Source organism: Eimeria necatrix, genomic scaffold, assembly GCF_000499385.1.
Source record: "Eimeria necatrix Houghton genomic scaffold, Enh_scaff6, whole genome shotgun sequence".
Taxonomy (NCBI): domain Eukaryota; phylum Apicomplexa; class Conoidasida; order Eucoccidiorida; family Eimeriidae; genus Eimeria; species Eimeria necatrix.
The window spans coordinates 4,751-16,591 of record NW_013651701.1 but is presented as its reverse complement, the minus strand read 5'-3'; the positions used below and the strand labels follow the sequence as shown (position 1 = coordinate 16,591).

Here is an 11,841-nt window from a genome sequence, read left to right as displayed (position 1 = left end):
ACCAGCTGACCATTCAATGAGTGAAAAAGGCATTTTTGTGGCCTTCTGCCTCCAACAGCCCCGTGGGGGAAGCAGCACTCTGCAGCTGTGCGTTTCTTGTGAGCTTTCATGGAGCCTAGAGAAGCCATTCTTGTGTAGACCCGCAGCTTCTAATATATTTAATAACTGCTGCTGCAAATGACTTGCTTCGAGCTACTGATGTATGTAACTACTGCTGCTGCTGCTGCTGCTGCTGCTGCTGCTGCTGCACATGATTTGCTGCGAGCATAGACCTAAATGGCACGGCTTCAAAGGGCTGCAAGGCAGCTTCTTGCACGCCCCAGAAACGCGGCTTGGCGACTTCGGCAAAAAAACCCACGAGCCCGCCCGCGCTGCTGCTGCTGCTGCTGCTGCTGCTGCTGCTGCTGCTGCTGCTGCTGCTGCGGCTAGTCAGCAGCAAGTGCAGCCGGGCCACGGGCTCACGCCTGGCTTTGCCCGCAAGAATGCAAACAAAATAAATTAGTGAGTGAACAGTGTCGGCGCTCTGCAGGGGTGCGCGCAGCAGGTGTGTCTGTACACCCGAAGTGCAAATGCTGCTCGGACTGCATGCAACTTTGCCAGCTTCTGAATGCATGCAATTCTGGCTTCTGAATGCATGCAATCCTGGCTTCTAGTGCATGCAATCCTGGCTTCTGAATGCATGCAATTCTGGCTTCTGAATGCATGCAATTGGGGCTTTTGAATGCATGCAATTGGGGCTTTTGGATGCATGCATGCAATTATGAGAGCTTCTGAGACAGAGTTGCATTTAACAATCCCGCCTCCTGCAAAGTGGCACTTCGGGCCGCCGACAGCGGCCTCGGGGGGAAACCCTCTAGCAAGGAGAAGCCTCCAGGCGCGGGGGCCACCCTGCAGCAGCAGCAGCAGCAGCAGCAGCAGCAGCAGCAGCAGCAGCAGCAGCTCCGTACGAAGCAAACATTGAGTGCGTTCTCCTCTAGCCTGGTGTGGGGCAAGTAAATGGCATTTAAATGCTGAAAAAGAATTTAAATGCTGCATTCCAGTTCTGCAATGAGCTGGGGCGGCAGCTTCTCAGGTGTACATACACTGCGCGAAGCCAGCAGCAACTTGCCTTTCCACAAAGTCAAAGAGCTGCTGCACTGTTGCACTTGTGGGGAAGTGCTGCGCAGTTCTTTGGCCATCATGAAAGCGAAACAAGATCTGAGTCCTGGGAGCCGAGGGGTCTGCTGCTGCTGCTGCTGCTGCTGCTGCTGCTGCTGCCCGCGACACGTCCACTGCAGCAGCAGCAGCAGCAGCACCCGCCGGGTGGTTCGGCGAAGTCCGGTCCCCCGAAAGGCTCTGCCCTTCGCCTCCAAACAGCACATACTGCAAACCCGCACAGCCACAGGCACAGCTCAATTCAAAAGACCTGCAGCAGCAGCAGCAGCAGCAGCAGCAGCACCGCAACAGCAGTCTGACGGCAACAGCACCGCAGCAGAAGCAGCTCTGCAGCAGCAGCAGCACTGCAGCAGCAACAGTACTGCAGCAGCAGCAACAGCACTGCAGCAGCAGCAGCAGTACTGCAGCAGTAGCAGCACTGCAGCAGCAGCACTGCAGCAGCACTGCAGCAGCAGCAGCACAGCAGCAGCAGCAGCAGCACAGCAGCAGCAGCAGCAGCGGGGGCCCACCTGGGGAGGCGCGGGGGGAGTGTAGGTTTCTTCGTGGCGGTCGTCCAGCAGCACATGGACTTGACGGCCTCCTTGCTGCAGTTCTCTGGGCGCGACTCTGCAGGTGCAGCAGCAGCTCCGGGTCGCACACTTGGGCAGCAGCAGCAGCAGCAAACCCCGCAGCAGCAGCAGCAGCAGCAGCAGCAGCAGCAGCAGCACACCCTGCCTTGAGCTCCTGGACAAAGTGGTCGTTCTCTTCAACTCCGAAAGGCCGGAATTCTCCTTCGTCAACTCGAAATCCATTTTTGTAAATGGAGACTCGACGGGCCCCAGGTGGTGCTGCCCCCACGCTGCAGCAGCAGCAGCAGCAGCAGCAGCAGCGCAGCAGCAGCAGCAGCAGCGGGGCCTGGGTGCAGGTACGCCACAGTTCGAGGGTGCAAACCCGCAGCAGCAAATCCAGCAGGGCTGCGCGCGGCAAAGCCTGCTGCAGCCTCAGCAGCAGCAAGCTCCACACGAGCTGCTGCAGCAGCAGCAGCAGCAGCAGCCGCAGCAGCAGCAGCAGCAGCTCGGGAAGACCCACGTGGCGTTGGGAAAAGCTGAAGAAGGATTCTGAATGGCCAGGCCGGACCTCTCGCCCCCCGAAAAGGAATTTGTTGCTCCGTTTTCGTTTGGAGAATCTTCTCCGGACCCCCGGAGGTCCGCGAGGGACCTGCATGCAGCAGCAGCAGCGCAGCAGCAGCCAGGTGTACGTACACTGCGCAGCAGCAGCAGCAGAACGCTGCAGGCGGCGCCGAAAACCCCACGAAACTGCCCAAGTGGGCCACTGGACCACTGCCACGCACGCAGCAGCAGCAGCAGCAGCAGCAGCAGCGGAGCGCAGCGGGGCGCAGCAGCGCCCTGCAGGTGCGGCTGCGCGGGCCCCCGCAGCAGCTGCTGCAGGGGCCCCTCGGCTGCAGCGGGAGGCGCTGCAGGCAGCAGCAGCAGCAGCAGCTGCTGCTGCTGCTGCGGGCCCCCGGGAGAGACCCAGTCAGCCGCGCGCCACACAAAGAACGCAGCGGCTGCCCACAAACTCGCCTGATAGCCATGGCTCGTACGCGGAGAAGGGAAGCAGCAGCAGCAGCAGCAGCAGCAGCAGCAGCAGCAGCAGAGGGTCCTGCGATGGCAGAGGAACGCAGGGGCTCTCGCTCGAGTCTGCCACGTAAAGGTATTTATTTCGAAATAAAATAATTGTGCAAAGACTCTCAGCAAATGCAAAAGCAAAGAAACTTAAACACTTGGGGTGTCACGACGCTCGGCGCTGCCCTGGGGGCCCCTCGTCGCCTGCCGGCTGCAGGCCGCCATAAGTCCTACTTCTTGTTGCCTGCAGCAATAAAAGGCAATTGGGGCTTTTAGAGTTTCTTTATTTGCATTTATTAGCTGCAAATTCTTCCCAAAGTTCTAAATAAACGCCCCCGAGCGCAGCGCAGCAGCCGCAAAGGCCGCGTTGCTGCTGCGGCTCAGCAGCAGCAGCAGACAACCGGCAGCGTGGCTGCCAGGGCTAGAAGACGGTCTTCCGCAACTTGAATTGTCCGCTTCGAATTAAATTTCGAAAATAATTGCCATTTAGTTGTTTAAATAAAGCGAAGAAGGGCCCCCAAGGCGGCTCTGGCCCGCGCGCGCTCCTGCTGCTGCTGGCGGGGGCCCCTTCTCTGCTGCTGCCGGCGCCTCCAGCCCCCCGCTTCCTTCTGCTGCAGCCACCTGCAGCCAGCTGCTGCCAGCTACTGCAGCTGCTGCAGCAGCAGCCAGCTGCTGCTGCGCTGCATGCATGCATGCAGGGGGGCCCCCAGACTTGAGATTACCCCCTGCTGCTCATGTCGGAGGCCTTCAGCAGCGCCGTCCGCCTCGGGGGCCTCGACGACTACCTCAGCCCCGCCCAGGAATGTGTGCTGCCGCTGCTGCAGCAGAGCAGCAGCACGGAGAGCCCGAGGGGCAGCAGGGACGCAGCAGCAGCTGCCAGTGACCCTGCTGCTGCTGCTGCTGCTGCTGCTGCTGCGGGCGCGGTGGCGGCCCGGCCCCGCCGCCGCAGAGCCCAGCAGCGAACAGCAGCAGCAGCAGCAAGCGAAGAGGCCGCAGCAGCAAGTGGAGAGGCAGCAGCGGCAGGGAGAAAGGCAGCAGCAGCTCCGGACGCTTCGCAAGCTGCAGCGGGAGCAGCAGCAGGAGCAGCAGCAGCAGCTGCTGCTGCTGCAGACAGCTCTCCTCCCTTGCCCTCGGCCGCAACTGCTGCAGCCGGCGCAGCGGCTGCAGCCGCCGCAGCAGCAGGCGGCGCAGCAGCCCCCGCAGCAGCAGCAGCAGCAGCAGCAGCAGCAGCGCCGCGAGCTGCTGAGGGCCTCACCCGCGTGGGCAAAATTTCTCTCTCGGACTGCCTCAGCTGCAGCGGCTGCTTAACTGCAGCAGAAGATATTCTTTTGAGGCATCAGTCAGCAGAGCAGTTCTTGCTGCTGTCGCGCAGGGCCCCCTGGGGTGTACGTACCCCCCAGCCCGACGCAGCAGCAGCAGCAGCAGGTGCGGCAGGTGCAGCAGCAGACGCAGCAGCAGATGCAGCAGGCGCCGCAGCAGATGCAGCAGGCGCAGCAGTTGGCGCGGCAGCAGGTGCAGCAGCAGATGCAGCAGCAGATGCAGCAGCTGCAGCAGCAGGTGCAGCAGCAGGTGCAGCAGCAGCTCCTGCTGCTGCTGCTGCTGCTGCTGCTGCAGGCCCGCGCGTGGTGTGTGTGTCGCTGAGCACGCAGTCCGTTGCTGCAGTGGCGCAGCACTTCGGCTGCTCCGCAGCAGCTGCTGCTGGGCGGCTGTCTTTTCTCTTTCGGCTGCTGGGCGCAGACTTTGTCTTCTCAGCAGCAGCAGCAGAAGCTTTGACTCTCTTGGAGGCCCACAAGGAGCTCGCTGGCAGACTCCGCAGCCACCAGGCCCTCCTGGAGAAACGCAGAGCAGCAGCAGCAGCAGCAGCAGCAGCAGGGGCTGCAGCAGAAGCTGCAGCAGGGGCTGCAGCAGAAGCTGCAGCAGGGGCTGCAGCGGGGGCTGCAGCAGCGCCAGCAGCAGCAGCAGGTGCTGCAGCAGAAGCTGCAGCAGAAGCTGCAGCAGGGGCTGCAGCGGGGGCTGCAGCAGCGGCAGCAGCAGCAGCAGCAGCACCAGCTGCAGCACCAGCAGCAGCAGCACCAGCAGCAGCAGCAGGAGCAGCAGCAGGAGCAGCAGCAGCTGGCCTGGAGCTGCTGCTGCCGAGCTCCGGGCCGCTGCCGCTGCTGACTTCGTTTTGCCCAGGCCTTGTGCTCTACGCAGAAAAGAGTCTGCAGCAGCAGCTGCTGCTGCTGCTGTCTCGAGTCCGCAGCGCGCAGCAAATCCAGGGGCTGCTGTGCAAGTCGGCCTTCAGGGGGGCCCTGGAAGCAGCTTCCTTCGCGCTGGCCCTCAAGGCCTACGCCTGGCGCGGCGGCGCTGCTGCTGCTGCTGCTGCTGCTGCTGCTGCGCAGCAGCAGCAGCAGCAGCAGCAGCAGCGAGAAGGGCGGCGGCAGCGCGCGGCTGGGGAAGGCGGCAAAGGATATGCGATGTGGCAGCTGCTGCGGCTGCTGCTGCGCAGGTCGCCCTACGGCTGCTACTTGGAAGACGCGACAGAAGGTGCAGCAGCAGCAGCAGCAGCAGCAGCAGCAGCGGGGGATGGAGCAGCGGCTGCTGCGCCTGCAGCAGCAGCAGCAGCAGCAGCAGCAGGCGGGCTGAGGCCCGGGGACATTCTGCACGTGTGCATGATGCCCTGCTTCGACAAGAAGCTGGAGGCGGCGCGGCCCGAGTTCCAGCGCTCCCAGCAGCAGCAGCAGCAGCAGCAGCAGCAGCAGCAGCAGCAGCAGGAGGGCGGAGACGCGTTTTGCTTCGCAGAGTCCAGCCTGGCCTTCGGCTGCTGCTGCAGCCCGTGGGCTGAAGTGGATTTGGTTTTGGCCACTTCGGAGCTGCCGCTGCTGCTGGCAGCAGCAAAAAGGACTTTTGCTTCTCTTCCTGCTGCTCCTCTGGACTGTTTGCTGCCGGGCCCCGCGCTGGGGCTCTCAGCCCGCAGCCTCTTCAAAGCAGCAGCAGCAGCAGCAGCAGCAGCAGCAGCAGCAGCGCCGGCTGATGCTGCGGCGGCGGAAGACGCTGCTCGCGACGGGCGGCTTCAAGCCGGGGCGCCGCACGCAGCAGCAGCAGCAGCAGCAGCAGCTGCTGCTGCTGCTGCTGCAGCGCAGCAGGCTGCTGCTGCGCTGCCGGCGTTCCCGTCGGCGTGCGCGGCTGGCTGCATGCAGCAGCAGCAGCAGCAGCAGCTGCTGCTGCTGCCGCGGCCAGCAGCAGTTCTGGCCGGCAGCGGGGGCCACTTGGAGTTTTTGTTTCTGCAAATTGCCCGGGGCTTCTTCGGGCAGCAGCTCTCAGCAGCAGCTTTTGAATTTGTAAGAGGGCCCAACGAGGAGCTGCAGTCGCTGGCCCTTTTCCCCGCGCCGCAGGCCCCAGCAGCAGCAGCAGCAGCAGCAGCAGCAGCAGCAGCAGCAGCAGCAGCGGGAAGCTCAGGCCCCGCCAGCAGCAGCAGGGGCCGCCGCCGCGGGCTCTGGAGCGACTCCAGCCCGGCGCTGCTGCGGGGGGCTTTTGCCTACGGCTTCCGCAACATTCAAAACGTGGCGCAGCAGCTGCGGCAGCTGCTGCCCCCAGACAGCAGCAGCAGCAGCAGCAGCAGCAGCAGCAGCAGCAGCTTGATTGAGCCCGAAGCCATTGGCTCTGTAGTGCCGCACTTAGTCGAAATCGCCGCATGCCCAGGGGGCTGCCTCAACGGCGGGGGGCAGTCAATTAGCTGCGAGGGGGCCTCAAGGGAAGCAGCAGAGCAGAAAGCAGCAGCAGCAGCAGCAGCAGCAGCAGCAGCAGCAGCAGGGCCGAAGATCATCGGGAAGAACCGGGAGCCGCTGACGAGTCTGACGCGGCTGCTGCATGCAGAGTTCCCTTTGCTGCAGCCCTTTGAACACCCGCTGGTGCTGCCAGCATATTTGTATTTGTTTGGCTGCTGCTACGGGGCGGAGGGGGGGGCAGCAGCAGCAGCAGCACTGGGCCAGTTCGAAGGCTTGCTGCAGCAGCAGCAGGCCCTGCAGGCCGCGCAGCAGCTGCTGTGCACTGACACCGCTGCTGCGCTGCCCCTCCGCTTCTGGCTCGCCCCCAGAGTCACACTTTTGCTGCGCTGCAGCTTCAGCGCGAAGAAGGGGGGCAAGCGGGGCCCCACAGTGGCTGTCTCGGACCTCAAGTGGTAGTGGACCACTGGTCTGGACCACTGGTCCGCTCCGCTGCAGCAGCAGCAGCAGTAGCTGAGGCGGCCCAGCCGCTCCCAGGTGCTGCATGCAGCTGCGCATTGTAGTGCTGCTTTGCTGCACTCTTCTGCTGCTGAGGAGAGAGCAGCAGCAAACGCCTCCAGCTCTTTGGCCAAGCCCGGGAAAGCCCAGCGGGCGGCTTTCGCATTTTCGTGTTTCAGCCATTAGGGGCGTGCAAAGTGGAGCTGCTTTCCTCGGAAATATATTTTTAAAAATTAAATTTAAAATATTTGTCGCTGAAAGAGCTGCAGCCGGGAGAGTCAGCCTGGGAAGCAGCAAGTGGAGGATCCAGCTCTGCCTGCGGATCTAGACGAGGGCCGTGTGCAGCAGTTTCTTTCATTTGAAACGCAGATTCACTGCGGCGAAAAAGCCCAATTTCAAAACTCTTTTGAATGAATAGAAAGCGAAGAAGGGGGAAGTAGAGAAACAGCTGCAGCAGCAGCTGCAGCAGCTGCAGCAGCAGTTCGGAGCGATTCAAGATCTGCAGTTCACGTTTGCAGACACCTGGGCGGGGGAATAGGAACAGAGCCCGCAGTGTCAGTGCTCACTTTGGTTTTATTTGCAAATTAGAAATTAAAAATTAAAATTAAAGGCAAAAATGAATGAAAACGCTAGAGACAGTGTCCAAATAGTGGACTCGCTTGCGAGTGCCGCTGGGCCGGGCTCTGTGGCCCAGCTGAAGCGCCTGCTGGCCCGCGAGGAAAGCCGCTTTCGCGCGCTGGCCGCAGCAGCTGATCTGGCGGGAAGTGCCCAAAAAATTGGAAAATTAATTCAAGAAAACAAATCTACGGAAGTTATGCAGGCCCGTAAGCTGAAAAAGAAGCTGGGAGGCCTCGATTTGCTGCTGCTGCGGCTTTGAAGTGCCTTTTGACTCGCCGCGTGCAGAGCTGGAGGCTGTGTGCAGAGTTGAACTGCAGCTGCGGAAACGAGCCAGAAAAGCACTCAACTATGAAGGACTGAAGGACAACGAGAAGTTGAAAAAGGAATATTCCAAACTTAGTTGCGAAGTGCAGCAGGAAATGAAGCGGTCAGCTCTGTGTTCAACTTGCACTTGTGCAGAAGTTGAATTCGGCCGCCAGGTACGAAGCGGCGCAGCGCCAGGCGGCGGAAGCCGAAGAAGTGAGCGGCTTTGCAAAGAAAAGCCCCGAAATTCGAAATATAATTCAAAATTAATTCAAAATAATTAAATGAAAAAGACATTTGGGGGAAAGTGCACGCAATCCGCAGTTTGCAAGTCGACTCAAAGTTTCGCTGCGGGTGCTCGAGACACGGCTGCTGGCGAAGAAGGCGGAGCTCGTGGCGATGACGCGCCGAAACGACGCGGTTTGTTGCATTCGAGAAGTTTCGGTTTATTTATTTTTGAATTTATCTTTTGATTCCTTTCAGGCGGAGAAATACATCCGAGCTTCTGCTGCGGCGCTGCGGACCCCGAGGACCTGCCAGGCGAGATCTGCTCGCACGGAAAGCTGCGAAGCTCTCGGCTGCGCTTTCCGCGAGAACTTGAACTAAAACGTTTTTAATTTTGTTTTTCCTTTTGCGATCTTTTGATCCATTTTTCTCCCGCATTCGCCGCTGCCGAGCGTGGCCCCAAGTCGGCTGCGGATCGCTTCCCCCCAGGGCCCCACAGCGCAGCTGGGGCCGTTGGCTGGGATGCGAAGAGCCCTTTGCTTCTTGCAGTTCTCTGAGTGTTTAAAAAGCCATTTATTTTATTTTTAAAGGTCTAGGAAGCACTTTCGCGGCGGATCGGCCCGCAGCTTGTGCGTGGCTGCGGTTTCGCAGGGCGGCCAAAGATGGCTTTGCTGCTCGGGGCGGGCCCTGCGCGACGCGGCTAGTCAGCTAGCGCTCGAAGATGTTGGTGGGTGGGTGCGGCAGGCGGCCGTTGCTGCTGCAGCAGCTGCAGCAGCTGCTGCCTCGGCCGCAGCTGCTGCAGCAGCTGCTGCCGCTCGCCGTGCTGCTGTGTCTGAGCCTCGACTTGGCGTCGGCCTTCACAATCAGCAGCTGCCGGCCAGCAGCGCGGCCTCAGCCGCAGCGGCAGCCCTCCCTGCTGCCGCCTTCTTCCCCCCTCCTCCTCCGCCGCCGCAGCAGCAGCAGCAGCAGCAGCAGCAGCAGCAGCAGCAGCCGCGCGCGGGCCCCCGCAGAGCCCAGGGGCCCCTGGGCCGAAGTGCCCCTCAGCCGCTTCCGAAACCTGGGCATTGTGGCCCACATCGACGCCGGCAAAACCACAACTACAGAAAGAATTTTATTTCTTACTGGAGTTTTGCACAAAATGGGAGAAGTCCACCACGGGGAGGCGGCCATGGACTGGATGGACCAGGAGAGAGAACGCGGCATCACCATCACTGCTGCGGCCACCACCTGCTTCTGGAGCAGCAGCAGCAGCACCTGGACCACCAGCAGCAGCAGCAGCAGCAGCAGCAGCAGCAGCAGCAGCAGCAGCAGCGGCGGCGGCGGCGGCGGGGAGGGCGCTTCGCTCGCCCTCCCGCCCTCCTCCCTGCTGCTGCCGCACCAGCACCAGCACCAGCAGCACCCGCAGCAGCAGCAGCAGCAGCAGCAGCAGCAGCAGCAGCAGCAGCAGCAGCAGCGGGGGCTGCTGCACCGGCTGAACCTGGTGGACACTCCGGGCCACGCGGACTTTGCTGCAGAAGTGGGGCGCTCCGTGCGGGCGCTGGACGGGGCCGTGGTGGTGATCGAGGCGGTGGGGGGGGTGGAGGCGCAGAGCGAAGCAGCGTGGCAGCAGCTGCAGCAGCAGCAAGTTGCTGCTGTTGCTTTTGTGAACAAAATGGACCGCCCCGGCGCCTCCTGGAGCTGCTGCCTGCAGCAGCTGCAGCAGCTGCATGCAGCTCCCGTTGCGCTGCAGCTGCCGCTCGGCGCAGCAGCAGGCTTCGTCGGCGTCGTGGACCTGATCCGCGAAGTGGCGCTCGTCTGGCCCGACAGCAGCAGCAGCAGCAGCAGCAGCAGCAGCAGCAGCAGGAGCAGCAGCAGCAGGAGGAGCGAGGCCGCGAGCTTCCAGTTTCGCGTGGAGCCAGTGCCCCCCGAGCTGCAGCAGGAGGTCAGCAGCAGGAGGGCAGAACTTGCTGCTGCTGCTGCTGAGGCCTCCGACGAACTCACGGCCAAGTACCTCGACAGCAGCACTTTAGCAGCAGCAGACATTCTGCAGGGCCTCCGGCTTTTGACTATTCAAAAAAAGATTCTTCCAGTTCTTTGCGGCAGCTCTTTGAAAAATAAAGGAGTGCAGCAGCTGCTGGACGCAGTGGTTGATTTGCTGCCTTCTCCGCTCGACAGGCCTCCCGTCGAGGCCTTCCGGCCCCGCCCTGCTGCTGCTGCTGCTGCTGCTGCTGCTGCTGCTAGGGGCGCTGCTGCTGCTAAGGGCGCCGCGCGGGGGGCAGCAGCAGCTGCTGCTGCGGAGGCCCCTGCTGCTGCTGCGGAGGCCCCTGCTGCTGCTGCGGAGGCCCCTGCTGCTGCTGCTGCGGGCACCCCTGCTGCTGCTGCTGCTGCTGCTGCGGGCGCCCCTGCTGCTGCTGCTGCTGGGGAGCGGGTGCTGCTGCAGCCGGACGCGGAGGGCCCGCTGGCTGCGCTGGCGTTTAAGGTTTGCCGAGACCCTTTTTTAGGGTTTCAAACCTTCGTGAGGGTTTTCTCGGGGACTTTGCGCGTGGGGGCGGAGGTTTACAACGCGCGGACGCAGCAGCAGGAGCGGCTGCAGCGGCTGCTGCTGCTGCACTCGAACTCGCGGCGAGATGTGCTGCTGCTGCGGGCTGGGGAGATCGGGGCTGTCTTGGGGCCCCGCTGCTTCTCCACGGGGGACACTCTCAGCAGCAGGGGGGCCCCGCTGCTGCTGCAGCAGATAGCAGCGCCGCAGCCGACGGTGAGCGTGGCGCTGGAGGTGCAGCAGCAGCAGCAGCAGCAGCAGCTGCTGCAGGCGCTGCGGGCCTTCGCGGAGGAAGACCCCTCGCTGCAGGTGGCCGTGGACCCCGAGACGCAGCAGCTGCTGCTGCGGGGCCTCGGCGAGCTGCAGCTGGAGGTCGTGCTGCAGCGGCTGCAGCGGGAACACAAACTTGCTGCTGCAGCAGGGGCCCCACAGGTGAGCTACCGCGAAACTGTTGCTGCAGCAGCAGCAGCAAAAGGCCGCTATGTGAAGCAGTCTGGGGGCAGGGGCCACTTTGCTGAAGTTTGGCTAAGAGTGGCCCCGGGGGCCCCCGGCAGCGGCTGCTGCTTCTCAGACGAGAGCCGCGGGGGCTGCGTGGGCCCCTTTGCTGCTGCAGTGCGCGCGGGGGTGCAGCAGCAGCAGCAGCAGGGGCTGCTGCTGGGGGCCCCCCTCGCGGACCTGCAGGTGACCCTCTTCGACGGGGCCCTCCACCCCGTCGACAGCAGCGAGCTGGCCTTCCAGCTTGCTGCTGCTGCTGCGCTGCGCGCGGCCCTCAGCAAGGCCCAGCCGCTGCTGCTGGAGCCCCTCGTGCTGCTGCACATCTGCTGCCCCCCCCAGTGTCTGGGGGCCGTCGTGGGCGACCTTGCTGCTCGCCGGGGCGCCGTGCAGCAGCTGCGGGACGCCCCAGGTGTACATACACCGCAGCCGCATGCACCGGGTGTACGTACACCCCAGGCGGAAGCGTGGGGTGTACGTACACCCCACAAAGTGGTGATCGCGCACGTGCCCCTCGCGGAGTTGTTTAATTACACAACTGTTTTGCGTTCGCTTTCGCAAGGCAGGGCCTCGGCCTCCACTTCTTTCCTCAAGTACGCGCCAGTCCCGCCCCACATTCAGCAGCAGCTCCTCGAAAAACGGGCCGGAAAACTCAAAAAGTGAACCTGCTGCTGCTGCTGCTGCTGCTGCTGCAGCAGCGGTGGGGGGGGGGGGTGGGGGGGCT

The 11,841-nt window shown here is 62.7% G+C and overlaps 4 protein-coding genes across 4 annotated transcripts; 3 read left to right on the top strand and 1 right to left on the bottom strand.

Annotated features, from left to right (window-relative positions):
• Window positions 1-758: 758 nt before the first annotated feature.
• On the bottom strand, window positions 759-2,728 carry ENH_00071480 (UBX domain-containing protein, putative; the record flags this gene model as incomplete). The annotated part of the gene is made up of 6 exons (XM_013577304.1): window positions 759-888; window positions 1,109-1,362; window positions 1,665-1,761; window positions 1,865-1,993; window positions 2,224-2,352; window positions 2,718-2,728. The coding sequence occupies 6 exons, from the start codon at window positions 2,726-2,728 to the stop codon at window positions 759-761; spliced, it is 750 nt and encodes a 249-aa protein (XP_013432758.1).
• A 765-nt stretch (window positions 2,729-3,493) lies between these two features.
• Window positions 3,494-5,583, top strand: ENH_00071470 (iron only hydrogenase large subunit, C-terminal domain-containing protein, putative; the record flags this gene model as incomplete). The annotated part of the gene is made up of 2 exons (XM_013577303.1): window positions 3,494-4,328; window positions 4,409-5,583. 2 exons carry the CDS (start codon window positions 3,494-3,496, stop codon window positions 5,581-5,583), a joined length of 2,010 nt encoding a protein of 669 aa, XP_013432757.1.
• Window positions 5,584-7,577: 1,994 nt separating this feature from the next.
• ENH_00071460 (hypothetical protein) lies at window positions 7,578-8,488 on the top strand (the record flags this gene model as incomplete). The annotated part of the gene is made up of 3 exons (XM_013577302.1): window positions 7,578-7,785; window positions 7,865-8,058; window positions 8,366-8,488. 3 exons carry the CDS (start codon window positions 7,578-7,580, stop codon window positions 8,486-8,488), a joined length of 525 nt encoding a protein of 174 aa, XP_013432756.1.
• Window positions 8,489-8,828: 340 nt separating this feature from the next.
• Window positions 8,829-11,780, top strand: ENH_00071450 (elongation factor G, putative; the record flags this gene model as incomplete). The annotated part of the gene is made up of 1 exon (XM_013577301.1): window positions 8,829-11,780. The coding sequence occupies one exon, from the start codon at window positions 8,829-8,831 to the stop codon at window positions 11,778-11,780; it is 2,952 nt and encodes a 983-aa protein (XP_013432755.1).
• Window positions 11,781-11,841: the final 61 nt, after the last annotated feature.